Here is an 18,040-nt window from a genome sequence, read left to right as displayed (position 1 = left end):
CAGGGAAGGGAATGTTACCAGGACCTCTGCCGTGGGTCCCTCCTGTGAGCCACCACGGCACAAGGCGAATTAAAGAACAGACAGAAACGAGACTTAAGAGTGGAGAGGCTGGGTCTTGGTCCTGGTCAGCGCTGCTGATGGCAGCAAAGACAAAGGCCCCCAAGCGCATCCAGTGTTTATTGAATGCAATCGTGGGAAGGAATGGGGAGCAGGTTGCTTTGAAGGGATCCAGTGAGACACTGCGAATACCTGGCATGACGGCGCCAGACAGGGCTGTCAGAGAGTCATCACTGCTTACCTTGCTTGGATGGAACAGACCTGTACTGGGACCGGGTGCAGTTAGCAAGCAACCCATTGGATCAGTGAGAAGCCATAATTCAGGGGAAAGGGTTTTAATTGGGGTCATTGCTGACCTCAGCTCCATAACTCAGCAGAGCCCTGCCACTTCACAGACCAGGGCCTAGGTTTCTGTGGCAATCATTGAGAGAGGCACTACACTCGCCCATTAAGTCACGTAGAGCTTCAGTCTGACTCCTGATATAAAACAATACAGCCGAATTATGGAAGGCAAGCAGCAGGGACCACTCATAGCCTGCTAGTACTGGGCAGGGATGTCTGCTACAGTTCTGTACCCCCTAGCCAAGTCCACTGGGGTCCATGCACAGATGGCAACTGTGGAATCAAACTGGATTCAGGACTCAGAAGTAAAAGTATATCAAAGAATGTGTAATAATTTTAAGACCATGATAGTGGAGTTATGGAAAGCTAGAATTTAGCACTTTGAATGCTAAAATGTGACTTCTTCAATTTAACCTTAGAATGGTATGGTGGAGATGTGAAGAAATGTAGCAGGAGACTGTTGGATTGCTTATGCAGTATTTCTTACCATTGTCCAGCCCTTGTGTATTGTTCTAAAAACTAAAGTTTAAATTTTCATGTTATTGCCTGCTAGATGTGCTATTCTCTGGTAGAAAATTCCCATAGTCTGTATTCCAGGAAGTGCCTGAAATTGATTTGTGATGATTTTTAAGTCCATCTAATAAATTATATATGTTTTTAAAAATAAAAAACTGGATTCAGGGAGCTGTGCTATTAAAAGCAAAGTCTCGGGGAGATGGGCTTTCTTAGCTTTCAACAACTCAGATTGTGTGTGGGTGCCCAGCTCCCTTGGGTCGGGCACAGGGTGGCGCCATCCCCTAGGGCTTCTGGGGAACACAGTGGGGACTCGGCCGCTGAGTGGTGGGAGCTACCACTGACAGGTGCTTAGACATAGACCTTTGAGCCTGTGGGGCTCCCTCTCGGGGAAAATGCCTTTGAAGCTGTTCAGGGAGGTGGTGAGTGTCTGACCAGGCAGAGGCCAGGAATGTAGCCTTGAACAGCCTCTGGCTCCCTGGTGATGCTGGGTGATACCTAGCATTGCTGGGCAGTGGTAGAGGGCTCTGTGTCCTCAGTCCTGTGGGATCATAAGCCCAGGGAGGATCCATGGGCTGAGCCTGGACTCCTCACCTGGACCATGGTGTTTGCTTCTGAGGGAGCCTGAGAAGGCCCAGGCATACTTTTGTGGCTAGGGCTGTGTTCTGCTTGTCCTTCATCTCCTCCTTGCTTCCAGACAAATGATGCAGCTGGCAATACCTGGAACTGGCTCTACTTCATCCCTCTCATCATCATTGGCTCCTTCTTCATGCTCAACCTGGTGCTGGGAGTGCTCTCAGGGTAAGACCCTCGGTGTTCTCAGGCGGGGGAGCAGGGTGGAGTCATGTGTGGGCTCCTGTTGTCCTGGGCTCTAGTGGCCTTTCCTTTACGCCAGCCATCCTAAATGTCCCTCGACCATTCACTAGTCTCCTTCCCTCTGTTAAATGTTTGCCTCTGCCCAGCTTCTTCTGTGGAAAGGGGGCACTACTGCGTCTCATTTGGGAGTGGTCTGTGCTGGGGTTTCAGGAAACCTCAGTGGCCATAGGGAGCCCCTCGGTTACCACGGTAGGGTACAGACTTGACTCAGAGTCCTGGCTCTCCATCCATCCCAGCCCTGTCCCAGGCGCCCCCTTCTGCTCAGGTCACTTCTCTGTGCTGTGTGCTCCCCAGGAGAGCGCCTGGGGCTGGAAGTGTTTCCTGAGAGAGGTGTCCTGACCCTTCCTGGAAGTGAGCTGTGGTATGCTGGCAGTGGGCGCACAGCACCCTGCCATCTTCCCCTGGGCTGGTGGAACTTGCACAGGACTGAGGGAGCTTCGTTGCACAGGAGGTGGAGGGGGGGTCAGGCCTGGCTTGCTTCTCTGTTTCCACCTGAGCAACAGACATTGTCATGTAGACATTGTCATTCTGCCCACCCTGAAGACCCCTGCTCACTCTCAAGGAGGGTTGGGGATAGGACCCAGTGGCCCCAAGGGGCAGCTGCCATGCTGGCCTGGAAAGGATCAGACAGAGAGGACAGCAGCTGGCAGAGGCCTGCATGCTCTAGAGCTGGAGCAGCCATAGCCTCTGCCCTTTCCTGTGAGGGATGATTGCCACTAGCATGTCTTTCAGGTCCTCTGCATAGACCAGCTGAGTACATAGTAGAGGAGGTAGATGAGGATTCCTAGTCTGCTGGGGAAGCCAGGGGCTCAGAGAAGGCACCTGAAGAGGGGGCACCTCACCTGAGACCCAGGGAGGAATGAGAGAGGTGGAGGAGGAAGGAGATGCCTCAGGTCAGAGCACGGCTGGGCTAGGGGCTCAGCGGGACGGAGACACATGCTGCATGTGTGCTGCAGGGGTGGAAAGGTGTGGCATGTATGCAACTGTGGGGTGGAGGGGTGAGGCATGCATGCTACAGTAGGATGGAGAGGTGCAGCAACATGTGCGATGCATGGATGGAGAGGGATGGTACTTAGGCCCTGAGGTGGAGGAGAAGGATGGCATGTGTGTGTGCAGTGGAACAGAATCCGGGCACGTATGTGCTCCAGAGGTGCTCAGCTGGAGCCAGTGTGCGGTGGGAAGGGATGTCGGGCTGACAGGGCATGGTAGCAGTCAGGCCTGTGAGTTCATGGGCTTTGGACATGCACACTGCACAGGGCAGGGTTGGCCAGCATGCTGGGTGGGTTTACAGTGGGTGGGAAAGCAGACCCCTCAGGGTTGCCTCGTGTGTGCGTACAGCAGTCAGATGTGGCAGGGCTATGTGGTGAGGCTGTGAAGCTCTTCGCTCCCGACCCACGACCCTGGCCCCGGGAAGAGCATACGGGACGACTCCCAGGTTGGCCCTGCTGGGCCTCCTCTTAGGTGTCCAGGCCAGCACACAGGCCCAGGGCTTCCTCCCATTCCTGGGACACTGGGAGAGGGCTAGGTCGTCCCTGCTCGGCTGCTGCCTAGCAGCCTACTCTGGTCCAGCTGCAGCTCTGCTTGGCCTGTGCCAGCTGCAGGAGAGGCCAGTGTGGAGGTGCTTCAGCCTTGTTCTTCTTCCTTCCTGCAGCCTCTGTTGGGGGTTGCTCTGGGCTCTTTGTACCCAGTGAGGATGAAGCTCAGGGAGGCAAGTACCACACTGGCCCCCAGGCAAAGGAGCTGCTCTTTGGTGGGGTGCAAGCTGCCAGAATGAGATTCTGCTCATGGCTCTCAGCCCAGCTCCAGCAATATCATCACTGCTTCCCCCAGCCCAGGCCCTGCCATTCCTGGGGCATGGACCAGGGAGCCGTCCTGGGTGGGGAGACCACAGTGGACCCTTCCTCCTGGACACTCAGGATGCGGAGTGTGCAGAGGAGAAGGCAGAGGCCTGGGTAGGACTGTCTCTACTCACTGCCTGGGTGGCAGCAGCTCAGCCACTGGTGGGCACTGGCCATGGGCTTGAGGTCAGTCCCGTCAGGACCAGGTTTTCCTTTGTACTGTGGCCTGAAGACCTCCTCCATAGGGTCTAGGAACTTGTGTGTGCCTGCAGAGCTGTATGTACTCACATGTGGGGGGTGTCTGTGTGTGCCTGTGAATGGCTTCCCTCTGCCTCTGACCCTAGGACTTACACTGGGCGTCAGGGCTGGTGTGGCACGGCCAGTTCTGTACTGGTCACCCAGCTGTGAAGGGGTGGGGTCGGGGCAGGCTTAAGCGGGCAGAGGACCTCCCTTCCTGCCCATTGTGAGCCTCAGAGGTTTGATGGCTGAGGCTGCATGGCTACTGCAGGGTTTCCCTCTTGACTGTTTGGCCCATCCAGTCCTTTCTTGCCTGCTTCCTGTCTGTCCCGTCCCCGTCCAGCAGTGGCTTGTGCCTCACCTGCAGATAACAGAGTGGACATTATCCTGTGTGGAATTCTTGCCAGAGCTCTCTGGATAGCAGATAACAGGCCTGGCCTTTGGGATCCATGCCTACGCCTGCCCTAGGCAGGGGCTGGGGTTGTCTCTGCCCCCCAGAAACCCTTTGTCCCCGAGTGCTGCAGTCTGAAGAGGGTTGGCCTGGGCTGACAGGCAGGTTCCCCTGGGAAGCAGAGCTGCCTGGTGCTGTCCAGCACATAGGTTAGAAGAAGGTGGCTGGAAGGGCCCGCTTGGTCTCTGGTGCTGCACGCCAGTGGCTGTGTGGTTTCTGCACTCAATGCTCTGCTTGCTTCCCCTGCCCTGATGTGGTGCAGAGAGTTTGCCAAGGAGCGAGAACGGGTGGAAAATCGCCGCGCCTTCCTGAAGCTGCGCCGGCAGCAGCAGATCGAGCGGGAGCTGAACGGGTACCTGGAGTGGATCTTCAAGGCTGGTGAGAGTCCAAGGGGTCAGGTGCTGCACTCCTGACCTGCCTGCTGTCTCTGTCGCCAGATCTGTTCTGCCTCTGGGGTGAGGTTTGGCGGAGGAAGGCTTTGAAATGAGGAGCCCTTTCTCTCCAGCTTACCTGGAGCACAGGCACCAGGCAGCCATATGGTGCTGAGGACAGCGTGTGGCCCAGCCTAGAGCTGGTTTCTATTCCTTAGAACTGAGGGCCCTGCCCTTGATCAGAGCCCTGGCTCTGGCCTCTGGGAGTTAGGACTTTGTGGCGCCCTTCTTTGGGCCTGGTCAGTGGTCTCCTCCATGGGGCTACCCTCAACTGCTGAGGTCTCACAAGTTGTTCTCCTGTGATCCGCTGTCCTGCAGGGCAAAGTGTGGGTGGGGAAGTGGGCGGGACTCAGCACAGGGTGCTTTCTGGTTCTTGGTAAAAGCAGCCCAGCCACAGGCCTGCCAGCTGCTGGAGTGTCAGCGCAGAGGTGGCGGGTTCTTCCAGGCAGGGTCTGCACTCATCTGAAGGCGTTGCTGGGGCCTGCCCTGTTGGGATGGAGCAGGAAGGCTCTGACCCGGGCTGTGTCCCTCACAGAGGAAGTCATGCTGGCTGAGGAGGATAAGAACGCGGAGGAGAAGTCCCCCTTGGATGGTAAGTGACTCAGTGTGGAGTGCGGACCTGGGGCTGGGTGGGCAGTGCCTGTGTGCATGCTTGCTTGTTTCCCACAGGACACGCTGCTTGCTGAGCACCCACACATTGTCGCCCTAACCAGACACAGGCCAGGGCCTGAGCCTAGCCTCAACACCTACACACAGGCTGTGGAAAGCACTGTTAGACAGAGCTGTGCCAGAGCTGTGTACCTGCAAGTCTGAGCTGAACTCAGTGTCCCGGGACTTGGGGTGCTGCTGCTCCCAAAGGCTATGGGAAGCTCCTGGGACCCCTGGGCCATGAGTGGGGCTGAGGGCAGGCACTGCTGCTGTCACTGGCGTGGCTGCCAGTACAGGAAAGCTCTGCCAGGCTGCTGCACACCCAGGGGTCTGAGCAGGTCAGCGCTGGCCTTGCCCCAGGGGAATGTTTCTGGTTTCCCTGGTGGCCAGACTTCCCCACTGACCTCATTTTAAAGAGAAGAGGAAGCAAACAGCCTCAAAATTCCTTGTCTTCCCTCCTCACTGGTGGAGAGGGGGCCCTAGGGGGCCTGGAATTGTCCTGCCTCAGCCCCAGTTTTAGGACAGGAGCTCAGGAAAGGCAGCCTGCTCTGTGAAGGGATCACCTGCCCTCATCTGGGAGGTACCCTGAGGTGGGTGCCTGGACAGCAGTTCACAGAGTCTCCACTACCCTTGGTTTAAAGCAGTGTTGAAGAGAGCTGCCACCAAGAAGAGCCGAAACGACCTGATCCATGCAGAGGAGGGTGAGGACCGATTTGCAGATCTCTGTGCGGTCGGTGAGTCCCTGAGGTCTGCAGCTCTGCCGGCTCCCGGCTGCCCATGGACTGTGCACCCAGCTTCCTCCCTGTCCCCAGCCACTCCTGGCTCTCTTCTCGCCCAAATGTGTGCTCGCTCATCACAGTACACTGCTAGCTGTGGCTGTGTGGAAAGAGCCCAGGGCTGTACGGATCCCCAGCTCTGAAGGGACCGAAGGTTTCCAGGTGTCTCTCTCAGCCCTCTGTCTCCATCCTGGGCCTAGCCACAGCCCCGGCTGCTCACTCGGGGAGCAGGAGGCTCCAGTTAGCTTATCCTGCAGAGCTGTTTGGGTTTCCTTAGTATTAGAAATGTCTGGCCCTTCCCACCATGGTCTGCCCCCGTGGGTTTTGCCTCCCAGGAGGATGCAGCTGGGGCTCCACCTGCTGCTGTGGGGGGAACCCAGATGCTGGCTGGGGACGTGTGTCACTGTGTGGGCTTGTGTCAACCCACTGTACTCACCTGCTTTCCTGAAATCTGAGTGAACCAGAGTCACACCTGTGTCTTACTGGATCATTACCCTTATGAGGTAGAACCCTAATAGAAAGATGCACACAAGTGGGCATGCGCAAGTGCACTCCTCAGCTTTTTTGTCTTCACTCAGGCCCCAGAAAGCCATGGTAGCCACGCAGAGCTGTGCTTCCTTATCGCCTGCTCGTCTCGGCGTGCATGGGCGCACATACATGACTTGCATGTACACACATACATGCGTGTAGAATTAGTGCAGCTTTTCCTGTTACACAAATAATTTTCTACAAATTTTCTCATGGATACCTTTTGGAAACCCATCTCTAGTCTGATTTCATAAAAGGAAGTGAAGAGTATTAAAAAAATCTTTTTCTGTGGCTTCTAATCATTTACATAACATTGAAATTCTCTGATATTTGTAGGTGAGATGCAACTGTGAGCCATATAGTCCAAAGAGAAAGGAAGGAGGGAAGGAAGGATGAAAGAAAGAGAGAGATAGAACTTAATCAATCTTGTCATTTATACTTTGCTAAGAAATCTTCCATTTTCTCTGGGTGTTCAAACTTGTTTGTATAGAGCTGCAAGTATATTGTCATATAATTTCTTCCATCTCTCCTATATTCAATCATTTGTGTGTTTATTCGCTCAGTAAGTGTTTATTAAGTGCCTACCTTTGCTGCTAACTGAAAAGCATCGGGGCTACCGATGAACAGACAATGAAGGTGCTTCCTCTTTTGGAGTTTTTGTTCCAGAGAGGGCATCAGGCAAGTAGGAAAATAGGAAGAATGTATAGTAGGTCAGAACTGTACTCAAAGGAGGAGAGCAGGGTTGGGGGAGGTCTGAAGGGGCTGGGGGTTGCAGTTCAAAGGCCTCAGGACAAGATTTGGCTTTCAGCAAGGAACTGAGGGAAATAAGGGAGCCTCCCCAGCAGGGTCAGGCCTTGAGGCCGAGAGTCTGGCCTGGGAGGAGGCCACCGCGAGCCAGCACTCAGGCATGGGTGGGTCTGCAGGGTTACTGTCTAGCTTCTGTGGTGGCAGGGTCTCTGGGTCCATCTGAACTCTGTGTTCAAGGTAAACTGAACTAGGGGAGGGGCAGTACCAGAGTGGTGAGTTCGCAGACCTGGAGGCGGAGGGAAGGGAATGCTGCTGACTGTTCCCACTGCGGCTGTGTTTTGAAGACAGACATGCAAGGTTTGCCGAACACTTGGTTGTGGGTAGAGGAGAGACATCGGGGGACAGGTCCACAGGTTTTGGCCAGGTGGCAGAGGGCCGGAGTAGCTCTGCCTGGGAGGCAGAACTGCAGGGGAGTGGGGTGGTGGGCCTGGTTTCTGCCTCAGTTCAGGACATCCTGGGTTTGGGATGCATGTTGGAAGGCAAGGCAGATGCATGTGTTCGTGCTGGTGCCTGGCACGTGGTTGGTGTGAGATACGGGGCTGCCGGGGAAATGTGCAGGCCCCGGCTGCCTCAGATCCAGCCATTCCTTTCGGGTCCCAGCGAGTCTCTCTTTGCCCTTCTTCTTTTTTCTTAATTAGGGTCATGTGGAATATACCTATATCTATATATCTGTGTGATCATTTTAGATACCAGATTTTAAATTTCTTCTCTTGGTTTTCAGTTTTAGTTTCTTTTTTTTATATTTAAATTTATCTTTCTGGGGTTTTTTGTTTATTATTTGTGTAGTTCTTAAAATATATAATTTATTCTTTTTTCTTCTTTAATAGTGAAGGTCTTTTAGGTTTACATTTTTCTCTACATAAAGCTTTGCTGTGATTTTTCCTTTAGGTCAGTTTCTAAATAATCTTTACTTTGCTCTTTGGGTCAAAAGTTATCTTAGGAGAATGCTTCTTAATTGACAAATAGTTACAATATTTTGATTATTATTTCTAATTTAATCAGATAGAGATTGGGAAAGGTCCCTTGTAAATCTCCACACTGAAAGTTTTCCGGTTGTAGCTTCATAGCTGATTTTTAAATTTCATTAGTGTAAGCAGGAGTATGTCCTATGTCTGAGAGATGTCAGCGTGTAGGCCTGTTGGTTGGAGTTCAGTTTGTTGATCATAGTTTGCAGTTCTTTGTGATTTTTGTCTTCTGGATCTGTCTAGTTCTGAGAGGTTTTGAGCATTCCCACTGTGTGTGTTTTTCATAAAGTTCCCTTTGTGTGTCTCATGGCTTTTGTTTGTGTTCTTGGCCATGGTGGAGTTTGACCAACAGGAAGTTAGGATTGTTGTGCCTTCTTCGTAAGTTACCTTTGCTCTGTGCAGCCTGCACTGTGTGGCTCTCCCATGCCTAATGTTAAATGCCATCCACCACTCTGCTGTTTGTCACTATCATTGTTTTTTATTTTTAGAATACATTTGCCTGGTACCGCTTTCCTTTTCTGTTCTTTAACATTTTAAGTATTCTTGTAAATTTATTTATCTGGGTTTTGCTTTTTTTTTTTTTAAACTGTCTTATGGTCTTTCTCTCTTTTTTTTTTTTTTTGTTATTTTTTGAGACAGAGTCTCGCTATGTAGCCCAGGCTGGCCTTGAACTCACAGTGATCCTCCTGGCTCAGCCTCCCGAGTACTAGGATTACAGGTGTGTGCCCATGCTTGGCTGGTCTCTGTTTTTGGTAGAGTCTATTTCTGTTTCGTGTAATGTTTGAAATGTGGTTTTTTCTTTCCTCATTACTTCATGTTTATTTTTTTTATTACATTACTCTTTCCTCTATTCTTCACCCTTATTTTGCTGCTTTGGTCAAGTTATTTTTTTGCCCTGTCTCCTGCGCATTGTTAATCCCAATGTTTTTTTTTCCATTCCGTAAGTGGTATCTTCCCTTCTCTCGTTTCATAGTTAGAAATATGATTCTTCACTTCTTTACCATTGTCACCACCAAGATGCTTTCTTTCCATCATTAAATTGTTCTGTTTCCATGTATTCTGTCCCAGCCTCATCCAGTAAGGGTTTCCCTTGGACTCATCCCACCCTGGTGGAGCCAGGTCACTGTTCTTGGCACCCTGTGGATGCTCCCAGGCCCGACCATCCTGTCCCTGCCTCTGTTGCACATCGCTGAGGCCTGGCCAAAGCCCCTAATTGACTTTGCAGCGTGCTCTCTTCTCTAGTCGTGGCTCACCACAGGCCCACGTCCTCGGCATCACCCGGCTCTGCCCTTTGAGGAGCCCTCACTCGGGCATCATGTGGTAGGCTGTGAGCTCTTGCGTGCTCTCAGGAGTCCTTCCTCAGTCCTCACCCCTAGTGGAGACCTGGACTGCTGGGGCTCTGTGGGTGTGACTCTGTCTTCCAGCTTCCCGCTGCACACCAGGCCCTGGATGCTGCTGGCCACTTCTCTGTCGGCGACATGTTCTCTGCCTGGTATCTGGAAACAAGGGGCTTCATCCTGCAGGCGCAGGTCTGCTTCCGTGAGGAATGTTTTCTTCCATTTGTCTGATTATTTCATCTCCTTTCCTGGATGTCTTTACTTCCAGAACTCTTGCCATTTCATTTGCCATCTCTGGGTTTGCTCCTTTAGCTCTCTTAATGATTTCTCTCGCTACACTTCCCCTCTGTTTCACACATTACTTTACTTATGGTTATCCCCTGTGCTATTAGGGTGGCTGTCAGGCCCTGAGTTGTCTCATCTATCCTACCTGACCCCACATGACAGGTGGTTCATGTTATTTTTAAGTGAAGAGCTTCCAGGCTGTGATGTCACTAGGCCAAGGGGTGACTGCGTTTGGGTCCATGTCAGCTTGTTGCTTGATCCATGTCACTTTTACTGCCCCATGCTAGGCACAGAGACACTCAGGAGGGACTCCTCTGCCTCCTTACTGGCCCCTGGGAGTTGTTGAGTGCAGGGTGAATTATGCACTGTTTTCTGTGCTTCATTCAGGGCCTGACACAAACAGTCTACCTGTTTATTGAACAAATAGTGTTGACCAGGGCTACCAAGGACTTGGTGTGAGCTCACCCTGCCCTGCAGCACCCAGGAGAAAGGAGGCACGTATGTGCTGCATCAGGCCTTCTTCCTGTGCTGAACTCTGCTGTCATTCACAGACTGCTTCAGTTTTTCATTTTCCCCTTGCTTGAAGATCCCAGATTTTTTTTCTTGAAATTGGCTTTTTCATTATAGAGACTATGCACTGATTAAGCTAAATTTGGAAAACGCAGAAAGTTGAAAAGAAGTGGTCCCTATCTTGCATGGTTTTCCCATGAAAGCTGGGATTTGAATGCCTTATTTCTCCATTTCTGAGAGAACCCCTGCTTTTCCTGGAGCTGGGTGGGGCTGCTGCCCAGCACAGAATCGAGCACCCAAAGCTGCTAACTGCATGCCATCTGCAGGCTTTGCATCCCCACCCCAGAGACCCAGACCCAGGAAGTGCTCTGTGGGAGTGTTGACCTGGGTCTCTGCTCCTGGACCCAGGGTATCCTGGCTTCTGTGGAGCTGGGTGGTGTCTCAGTCCTTGGTTTTGCTGGCTGCTGGCCTGGAGTATGGGTTGCCTGTGGAGCTGGAGTCCTTGCAGGTCAGGCTCCCCTTACCCTTCAGTGTGTAGGTAGAGTGAGGAGCTGGGGGCCTGCAGGGACAGTGTGGGTAAGTGTGGTTTTGCACAGATCTGGCTTTTGGCACGACAGCACGTTTGTGTGTGGGTGTGGGCACAAGTGGACATGTATGGAGTGTGGACAGACACTAGTGAAAGGTTGTGTTCCTGTGAAGCCATCCTCACATGCAGCTGGCTAGTCCTCACCTGGGTGTGTCTGGTGAGCCAGGAGGGACGGCAGGGTCTCCATGGACTTGGCTGTGTGTGCACGCAGTAGTGTATGCAACTCTTGGGTCCTCTTTACCCTCCTTCCCAGGGTGGCCCTGCCTGTGTTCATGGATGTGTGCTGGTATGCATGCTGGGAAATGTGTGTGAGCACTTTTCCGGCTGGGCCAGGCATACGCTGTCAGGTGTGCATGTGTGACTAAGTAAGGGTATGTGGGCTGCCGTGGGCTGTGTGTGTTCTGCCTGTGTGCGGGCCTGTCCTTGTCTGTGCTGCCGTGTGCCTTCCCCTAGACTGCTGCTTATGAGCAGATGGTATCTGTCTGAGCTGCTGGCAGTTCTCAGCACCCAGCAGGACTGAGAAGTCCCACCAGTGAGCCAGCTCCGACTAAGGGGCAGAAACTGTCCCAGTGGCGTCCAGGCCTGGGTCGTGGGAGGAGGGCTGGGATAGAGCAGTACCTTCTGTGGGTGTGGGTCAGGTGTGGTGCCCAGAGTTGTGCATTTGCACTTGGTCCTTGTGAGGCCATTCTCTGGCTGATGGACACACTTTGAGGCCCTCCTCCTGGGCCCTGTGGACATCATCTCCCCATCTGTCTCACATGGCCATTCAGCTCATAGACAAATTCTACCAGGGCAACTGAGAGCCTGGGCGTGTACTACACGTGTGTGAGAAACACACATGCTTATACAAGCCTGCATCTGTGCCTGGGGACCCCTGACCCAGATGGTGAAGCCCCCTGCAATGCCCTAACTGGGTAGCTGTGTGCTTACTCAGAGGACATCCCAGAGAAGAACACGTGCAGATTCTTAGTGCCCAGAGCAGAGACACTCTCCACGGTGCAGGCATGTCCTGCTGCAGGGGCACTACGTGTCCGGTAGACACTGCCAGGCACAGGGACACCAGATCCCCTGGGCACCCATGAAGGCCATTTGTTTGTGTGTCAGATGCTCAATGAGCCCAGCGCCATGCAAGGGGCCCAGTGGTTAAAGGACCGCATGGCCTCATCCAGGGAGTTTGTAGCTGGGAACTGAACACAGGAGAGGGCAGCAGGCAAGCATGGTGATAGGGTAGTGGAGTCACTTCATGGCTGGGATGGTGAGGAGAACCCTGTTTTAGATGGAGCACCCCGAGAGGGGTGCCCGTAGAGGTGACTTTGAGGCCAAGAACTGACGCTGAGGAGGCAGCTGTGGAAAGGAGACGCAGAGAGAGGCATTTTGTGCCCTGGGCGTGGAAGGGCCGAGGCAGAGCAGAGGTGGTTCATGGAAGGGAGGAACTGTGGTTGGGATGAGCAGGGAGAGAAGCAGGAGGTTAGAGCAGGGCCCGCTCAACCCCAGATGGTGAGGATTTGGGGCTTTTTGGGCAGGAGAGCAGCCATACATGTACGTAAATGCAGTCCATTATGGGGCCTGTGGTGCTGAGCCTAGGTCAGCCAGTGCTGCAGGACTCTCAGACGGCTGTGCGGAAAGGGACTGGCTCGGCCAGATGTGCATCCTGGGAAGGAAGCTGGGAGCGCCTGCCGAGTGCTGGGCTTGCAGGGCTGCCTTCCCGGAAAGTGACCAGGTGCGGGGTCAGAGCTAGTGACTGCCCACCGCCAGCCCAGTTTGGCTCTCCCGTCTGGTGCCCAGCGGGCATGGGCTCCCTGAGGCCTCCGATCCCTCATCAGGCGGGTGAGGCTGGGGCCAGGACCCTTGCAGGGTGTGGCAGAGATGATGGCCACAGTTGCTTACAGCCGGCCAAGGGCCCTGGGACAGGTCCCTGGGGTGGGTGTGTCCCGCAGGGTGTGTCCACAGGTAGGGTGGCCCGCGTCCTGGGGGCTAGTGGTCCCTGTTCCCTCAGCAAGCTGTTTGTTCTGCAGGGTCCCCCTTCACCCGGACTAGCCTGAAGAGTGGAAAGACAGAGAGCTCGTCATACTTTCGGAGGAAGGAGAAGATGTTCCGGTTCTTCATCCGACGCATGGTGAAGGCGCAGAGCTTCTACTGGGTGGTGCTGTGTGTGGTGGCCCTGAATACACTGTGTGTGGCCATGGTGCACTACAACCAGCCGCAGCGGCTCACCACAGCACTGTGTATGTACCAAGGGCACTGTGTCCAGGTTTTGAGGGCCCCTCTGTCCCTGCAGGCAGGTCCTGGCTGGTGTGATACAGGTCAAGGGGTCCTAGTTGCCCAGATGACCAGGGCCAGGCCTGGCGAGGCAGACCTGTGTCTTTCTCAAAAGGGCTTTAGACCCATAGACCAGGGGACTTCGTGTTGTGCTCCTTCTGCACTGAGAATGTGCCTCCTGCCCTGGAGTCCTGAAGAGGCAGAGTCCTGGCTTCTGTATTCTCCCAGCAGCCTTTTCTGGTCATTTCCGTTCTCCTTTACCATTGATTGGAGTGTAGGGGTGTTCATGACCAGAGCGGGTTTGTGTCCTGTGTCCATGAGCCCAAGGACCGTCGTGAGTATCACAGTTGTGCTTGTCTTGGTCCCAGCTATATCTCAGAAGGCAAGGAGGAAGATGCCAAACAGAGGGGCTTCTTGTGTCTGTCCCAGTCCAGGACCGACATGCAGAGCTGACCCCATCCGTAGGCCTTTTGAGCCTCACAGTGTCCCCTCACCCACTCTCAGGGGTCAGCTGTACTCACACTGGTTGATGTCTGCCATGGTTCTGTGGAACAAGACCTGTTTTGGGCTTTCAGGATGTTCTGGCTCCCTCTAGGAGGATCTGTGGGCCAGAAGCTACCCAGGACACCCAGGAGCCTTTTCTGCCCTAGAGAGCAGCCATCCTGGTCCCTAGCCCTGGCCCAGCTGCCTGACATTCTGCCCCCGATGGTGGCCTCACCAGAGTCCTGTAGGCAGCACTGTCCTCCTGTGTACCAGGAAACCGTGCAGCTGCTGAAGGTTGCTTTGGAGTCTCTCAGGGCTCCACAGGAGACAGGTGCACATAGGCTGTGCTGGCTTGGAGTCTGGCCTACAACTTCACCACCTTCTGTGGTGGACTCTGTTACTCGTCTTGTGAGGAAAGGGCAAAGAGGCAGCAGTCATGGGGATCCCAGGCATGCTTGTTTTAGGAGCTGAGGGATGTCAGCAGATGGGGCAGGGTGAGGTAGCTGTGGCAGCTGTGTGTGTGCTGAAGTAGCCTGGTTTGTTCTAGTTCTTGTGTCCTGGAGCTGGTAGTTTGGCATCAGGACTTGGATAGGGACTGAGTTCAGTGCTGCCCTTGGGTCCACCCAGTAGAGGTTGGGGGAGGCAAGGAATCTGCTTCTTCCTCACCAGCCAGCTGGGCTGGGGCTGTTCTTCCCACGCAGGACCAGTGGTGCCCTGCCCATGTCACTCACAGTCAGTCCTGACTTCCGGGTAGCTACTGCCTGAGCCAGCCAGTGAGTGAGTGAGGGGGAGCCTAGGCAGCTGCTTGTGCCTCTAATGGGTGGGAGCACCGGGCTGGGCTAAGCCTTTCCACTCTCTGTGGTTTCCTGTAGTTCCTGTCTCCACTGCCTCACTAGGGGAGAATGGCAGGAGGGAGAGGTGATGTTTGCAGGGTGTGGATGTTTCTGCCAGTGCCCAGGTTCTGTTTGACAGCTGGGCTGACCTAATAGGACAGGGCAGGCTTGCACCAGCCTCACCTTGTGGCCCCAGCCTGAGACCTGCACCCTGTGCCCTGTGGATGGGGCCGTGTGCACCTCAGCTGCTTGTCCACTGAGAGCTCATCCCAGTACTTCGCCAGATCTTCTGAGCCCAGACTTGGACAGTGAAAGGAGAGCCGTGAGGCCTTGTCGTCCTGCGAGCTGCAAGACAGATCACACCACCGTGCCGCGTTCGAAGCACACTGGCCTCTTCCTGTACAGAGTGCCGTTTTAACTCTTCTTCTGCTTCCCCCTGGGTTGGTGAATTGGAGAGAAAGGTGAGCCTGTCTCTCGTGCCAGCTCCTGTGGCACTAGCATCTGCTAGTTGAATGAGTGAATGAGCACCTTTCTTGGCTTCAGAGGGAAGGTAAGGTGTTTGAGGCTGAGCCACATCAACAAGATGCTGGGGCTTCCTGATCCCTTTCCCTGAAGGCTTCACCTTTGGCAGTTGTTGCACCAGCTCCTTGCAAAGTTCCTGTGCTCAGATCCTTCAGGAGGCAAGCTGAGGATGTGACAGCCTCATCCTGAGGTCTAGCTTGTAGGTGGCTGGCAGTCCTGTCCCCGGGGCTTCTCCCTAGTGGCCCTGTACGCATAGGAGCCTGGGGGCACAGGCAGAGCCTTTATGATGAGTGTGGAGGGACTTGGGTTTCCTGGCCAGGAACACTGAGTCTTTGCAGGCTGCTGTATTTTCCTGCATCTGCTGGGGTGTCCAAGCTGAACTGTGTCCTCCTTTCTTGAGCAAGCCTGGCCAGAGGGTCAGTGGCATCTGTGCCTCTGATGTTGGCCTTGCGGTTTCTCCAGGTAGTGTCTCAGCTTCTTGTTGTCCTGTGCTCAGTGTGGGAGCCTAGAGATTTTCCACCTGCTTCAGAGGCCAGGCTGGTGGTCGGAGAGTTGCTCCCAGCAGCTGGTTGTCCAGGTGCTCAGGCCACTGGGGGAGAGGATCCCTCCGCTCTGTCTGTTTGCATGGTGCCAGGTGGCTGTGGAGCCAGGAACTCTGCTTGTTCTGGGTCAGGACAGGAGAGGCAGATTTCAGGGTACACAGGGATGGGAAGTGTGTCTGTTTCATCAGGAGTGGTGTTTGCTTGAGGTCCCAGTCCTGACAGAGGCCTGGGAAGGCTGGGCTAGCCTCTGACCAGTTGTAGGTCTTTTGGTGGTTTGCCTTTATTCCCTTCTTTGGCTCTGCTCTGGTCTCAGAACTGCTCCTTTGGTTGGAGGCCGGGGCACCCCTAGCCTCTGGGATGAAGTAATCAGCTGATTCCACTTTGGTAGGAGGCAAAGACAGTGGCCTCAGGCAGTGGACATACCGGGGCCAGGCAGTCACCTCAAGTCCTGATGGGCTCTGCTAGTCCCCGCATACACTCTGCCACCGGCAGCCTAGTGCCGGAACCACTGTGGGGTCACCGCGTTCTCTTGCTTCGACTTTTTCCTCCTGCTCGGGCCGGGCTAGTGGGGTTTGTGTGCCTTCCAGCATCCGCGTGGTCTTCCTCTAGGCCTGAGTCCCTGGAGGTATGGTAGTGCTGTTGCTGGGACCTCTGGGTCAAGCCCTCCTCTTTCCCCATCATTCACTGACAGAGCAAGGAGTGGACTCACGCAGGCCCTTGGCTTGCTTTGTTGCCCCTGGGGCTCTTGTTGAAGGGCCCAGGTTGTTTGGGTATCGGAGTTCTCCCTCCATGTGGGAAAAACACGTGATCAAAGTTAAAATCCAACATGATTCTGTGGGGTCCCAAGGAAGGTGTCAGTAAGTCCTTGTGGAGGCAGGGGACCTGACAAAGAGGCTGAAGGGCCATCTGCAGTCAGAGCATGGATCTGGAGGTGGTCCTCAGCTTGGCAGCCCCAGGCCTCCTTAGAGGTGTCCCCTGTGACCTTGGGCCTCTCCTGAGCTGGTCCTGGAGCTGTGTCCCATGGGCTCTGGGCACTCACTGTTGCCTGGACTGGGACGAGTGTCTCTTGTGTCCCTTTCAACCATTCTTTGATTGGGCAGGGGTTTCAGAGCATGAGGGTGCAGACTGGGTCTGGGACACCCACCCTTAGCAAGGCCTGGTGATGTGGTACCCTCTGGTCTGGGCTGAAGGCCAGGTGGAGCCTAGCACTAACCTCCATCTTCTCCCGCTTCTCCTAGACTTTGCAGAGTTTGTTTTCCTGGGTCTCTTCCTCACCGAGATGTCCTTGAAGATGTATGGCCTGGGGCCCAGAAGCTACTTCCGGTCTTCCTTCAACTGCTTTGATTTTGGGGTGAGTGAGACACCTCGTTAAGGATTCCTTTTGAGTGTCTGGTGCATTGGAGGGGTATCCTTGCCTGAGAGTGTTCACAGCCCCTCCCATATGTGTACCCCATGTGGGTTGAGCTCTGTGGTCCTGTATGGGTCCCAGAGGCTGCCTAAGACTGAGAGGTACAGGGAGATGGCAGAGGGAGCCTGACTCCTTGGCTTGACTGAGGGAGAGTGCAGTGCAGCCACTCGCTGCTGGGGGAAGTCCTCCTTTCCTCCAGCCCTGCCACAGACTCATAGTCAGCTGTGGGCTCTGTAGCGCCTTCTGTACAGCATCTCGTCACCACAGAAGCCTCAGTCCCTAGCAGAGGTGGGAGACTGTGCTTCTGACCTGTCTGTGGATCCCACCCCTTGGTGATCCTGCCCTCTTTGGGGTGAGGGGCATGATGGGCCTGGGTCAGGGAAGGCTCAGGGCAGGGTGGGTGTGGTCCAGTTGGCGTGGCTCATGTGAGTGTCCAGACCAGGGCCTAGGGCAGGGGCCACCCAGGAGTCACTTTGCCTGGCCTTGGCAGAGTGCGTGGCATGGATTGGGCACATTGCAGAGTTTGCAGTCACTGGGGCCTCCTGGACCTCATGGGAGGAAGCTTCAGCTTGGAGATTCAGCTTGACTTGAACTTCCCCTTAACTGGGACTGAAGCTTACAGTTGTCAGAGCATCTGTGTCCACAGTGACCTTGGATCTTCACACTGACCCTTGCAGCTGGTCTGAGGCTGCCCTGCTGGTTTGTGGGGAGTCAGTGCTTGGCCCAGCTTTCTGTCTTTGGGTAGTGGTTTATACTGGACCATGCTGCCTGGGGCTCTCTCTGGGGCCTGGATACTTGTGGCTCTG

At 54.4% G+C, this 18,040-nt stretch overlaps 1 protein-coding gene across 6 annotated transcripts in view; it reads left to right on the top strand.

Annotated features, from left to right (window-relative positions):
* The window catches only part of Cacna1b (calcium voltage-gated channel subunit alpha1 B), a 201,372-nt gene that overhangs the window by 45,523 nt on the left and 137,809 nt on the right, over window positions 1–18,040 (top strand). For all 6 annotated transcript variants that reach the window (XM_087182900.1, XM_087182902.1, XM_087182899.1 and 3 more), the window contains exons 7-12: window positions 1,610–1,713; window positions 4,577–4,692; window positions 5,281–5,337; window positions 6,035–6,127; window positions 13,203–13,412; window positions 17,065–17,177. In XM_087182900.1, the coding sequence (XP_087039026.1) occupies window positions 1,610–1,713; window positions 4,577–4,692; window positions 5,281–5,337; window positions 6,035–6,127; window positions 13,203–13,412; window positions 17,065–17,177 (693 nt within the window). The remainder of the gene's footprint in view (window positions 1–1,609; window positions 1,714–4,576; window positions 4,693–5,280; window positions 5,338–6,034; window positions 6,128–13,202; window positions 13,413–17,064; window positions 17,178–18,040) is intronic.

The sequence above is a fragment of the Heterocephalus glaber genome, unplaced genomic scaffold (assembly GCF_053883595.1).
Source record: "Heterocephalus glaber isolate CG9 unplaced genomic scaffold, H.glaber_assembly_v1.0 deba00001479, whole genome shotgun sequence".
Taxonomy (NCBI): Eukaryota; Metazoa; Chordata; class Mammalia; order Rodentia; family Bathyergidae; genus Heterocephalus; species Heterocephalus glaber.
This window is presented reverse-complemented; position numbering and strand designations above follow the sequence as displayed.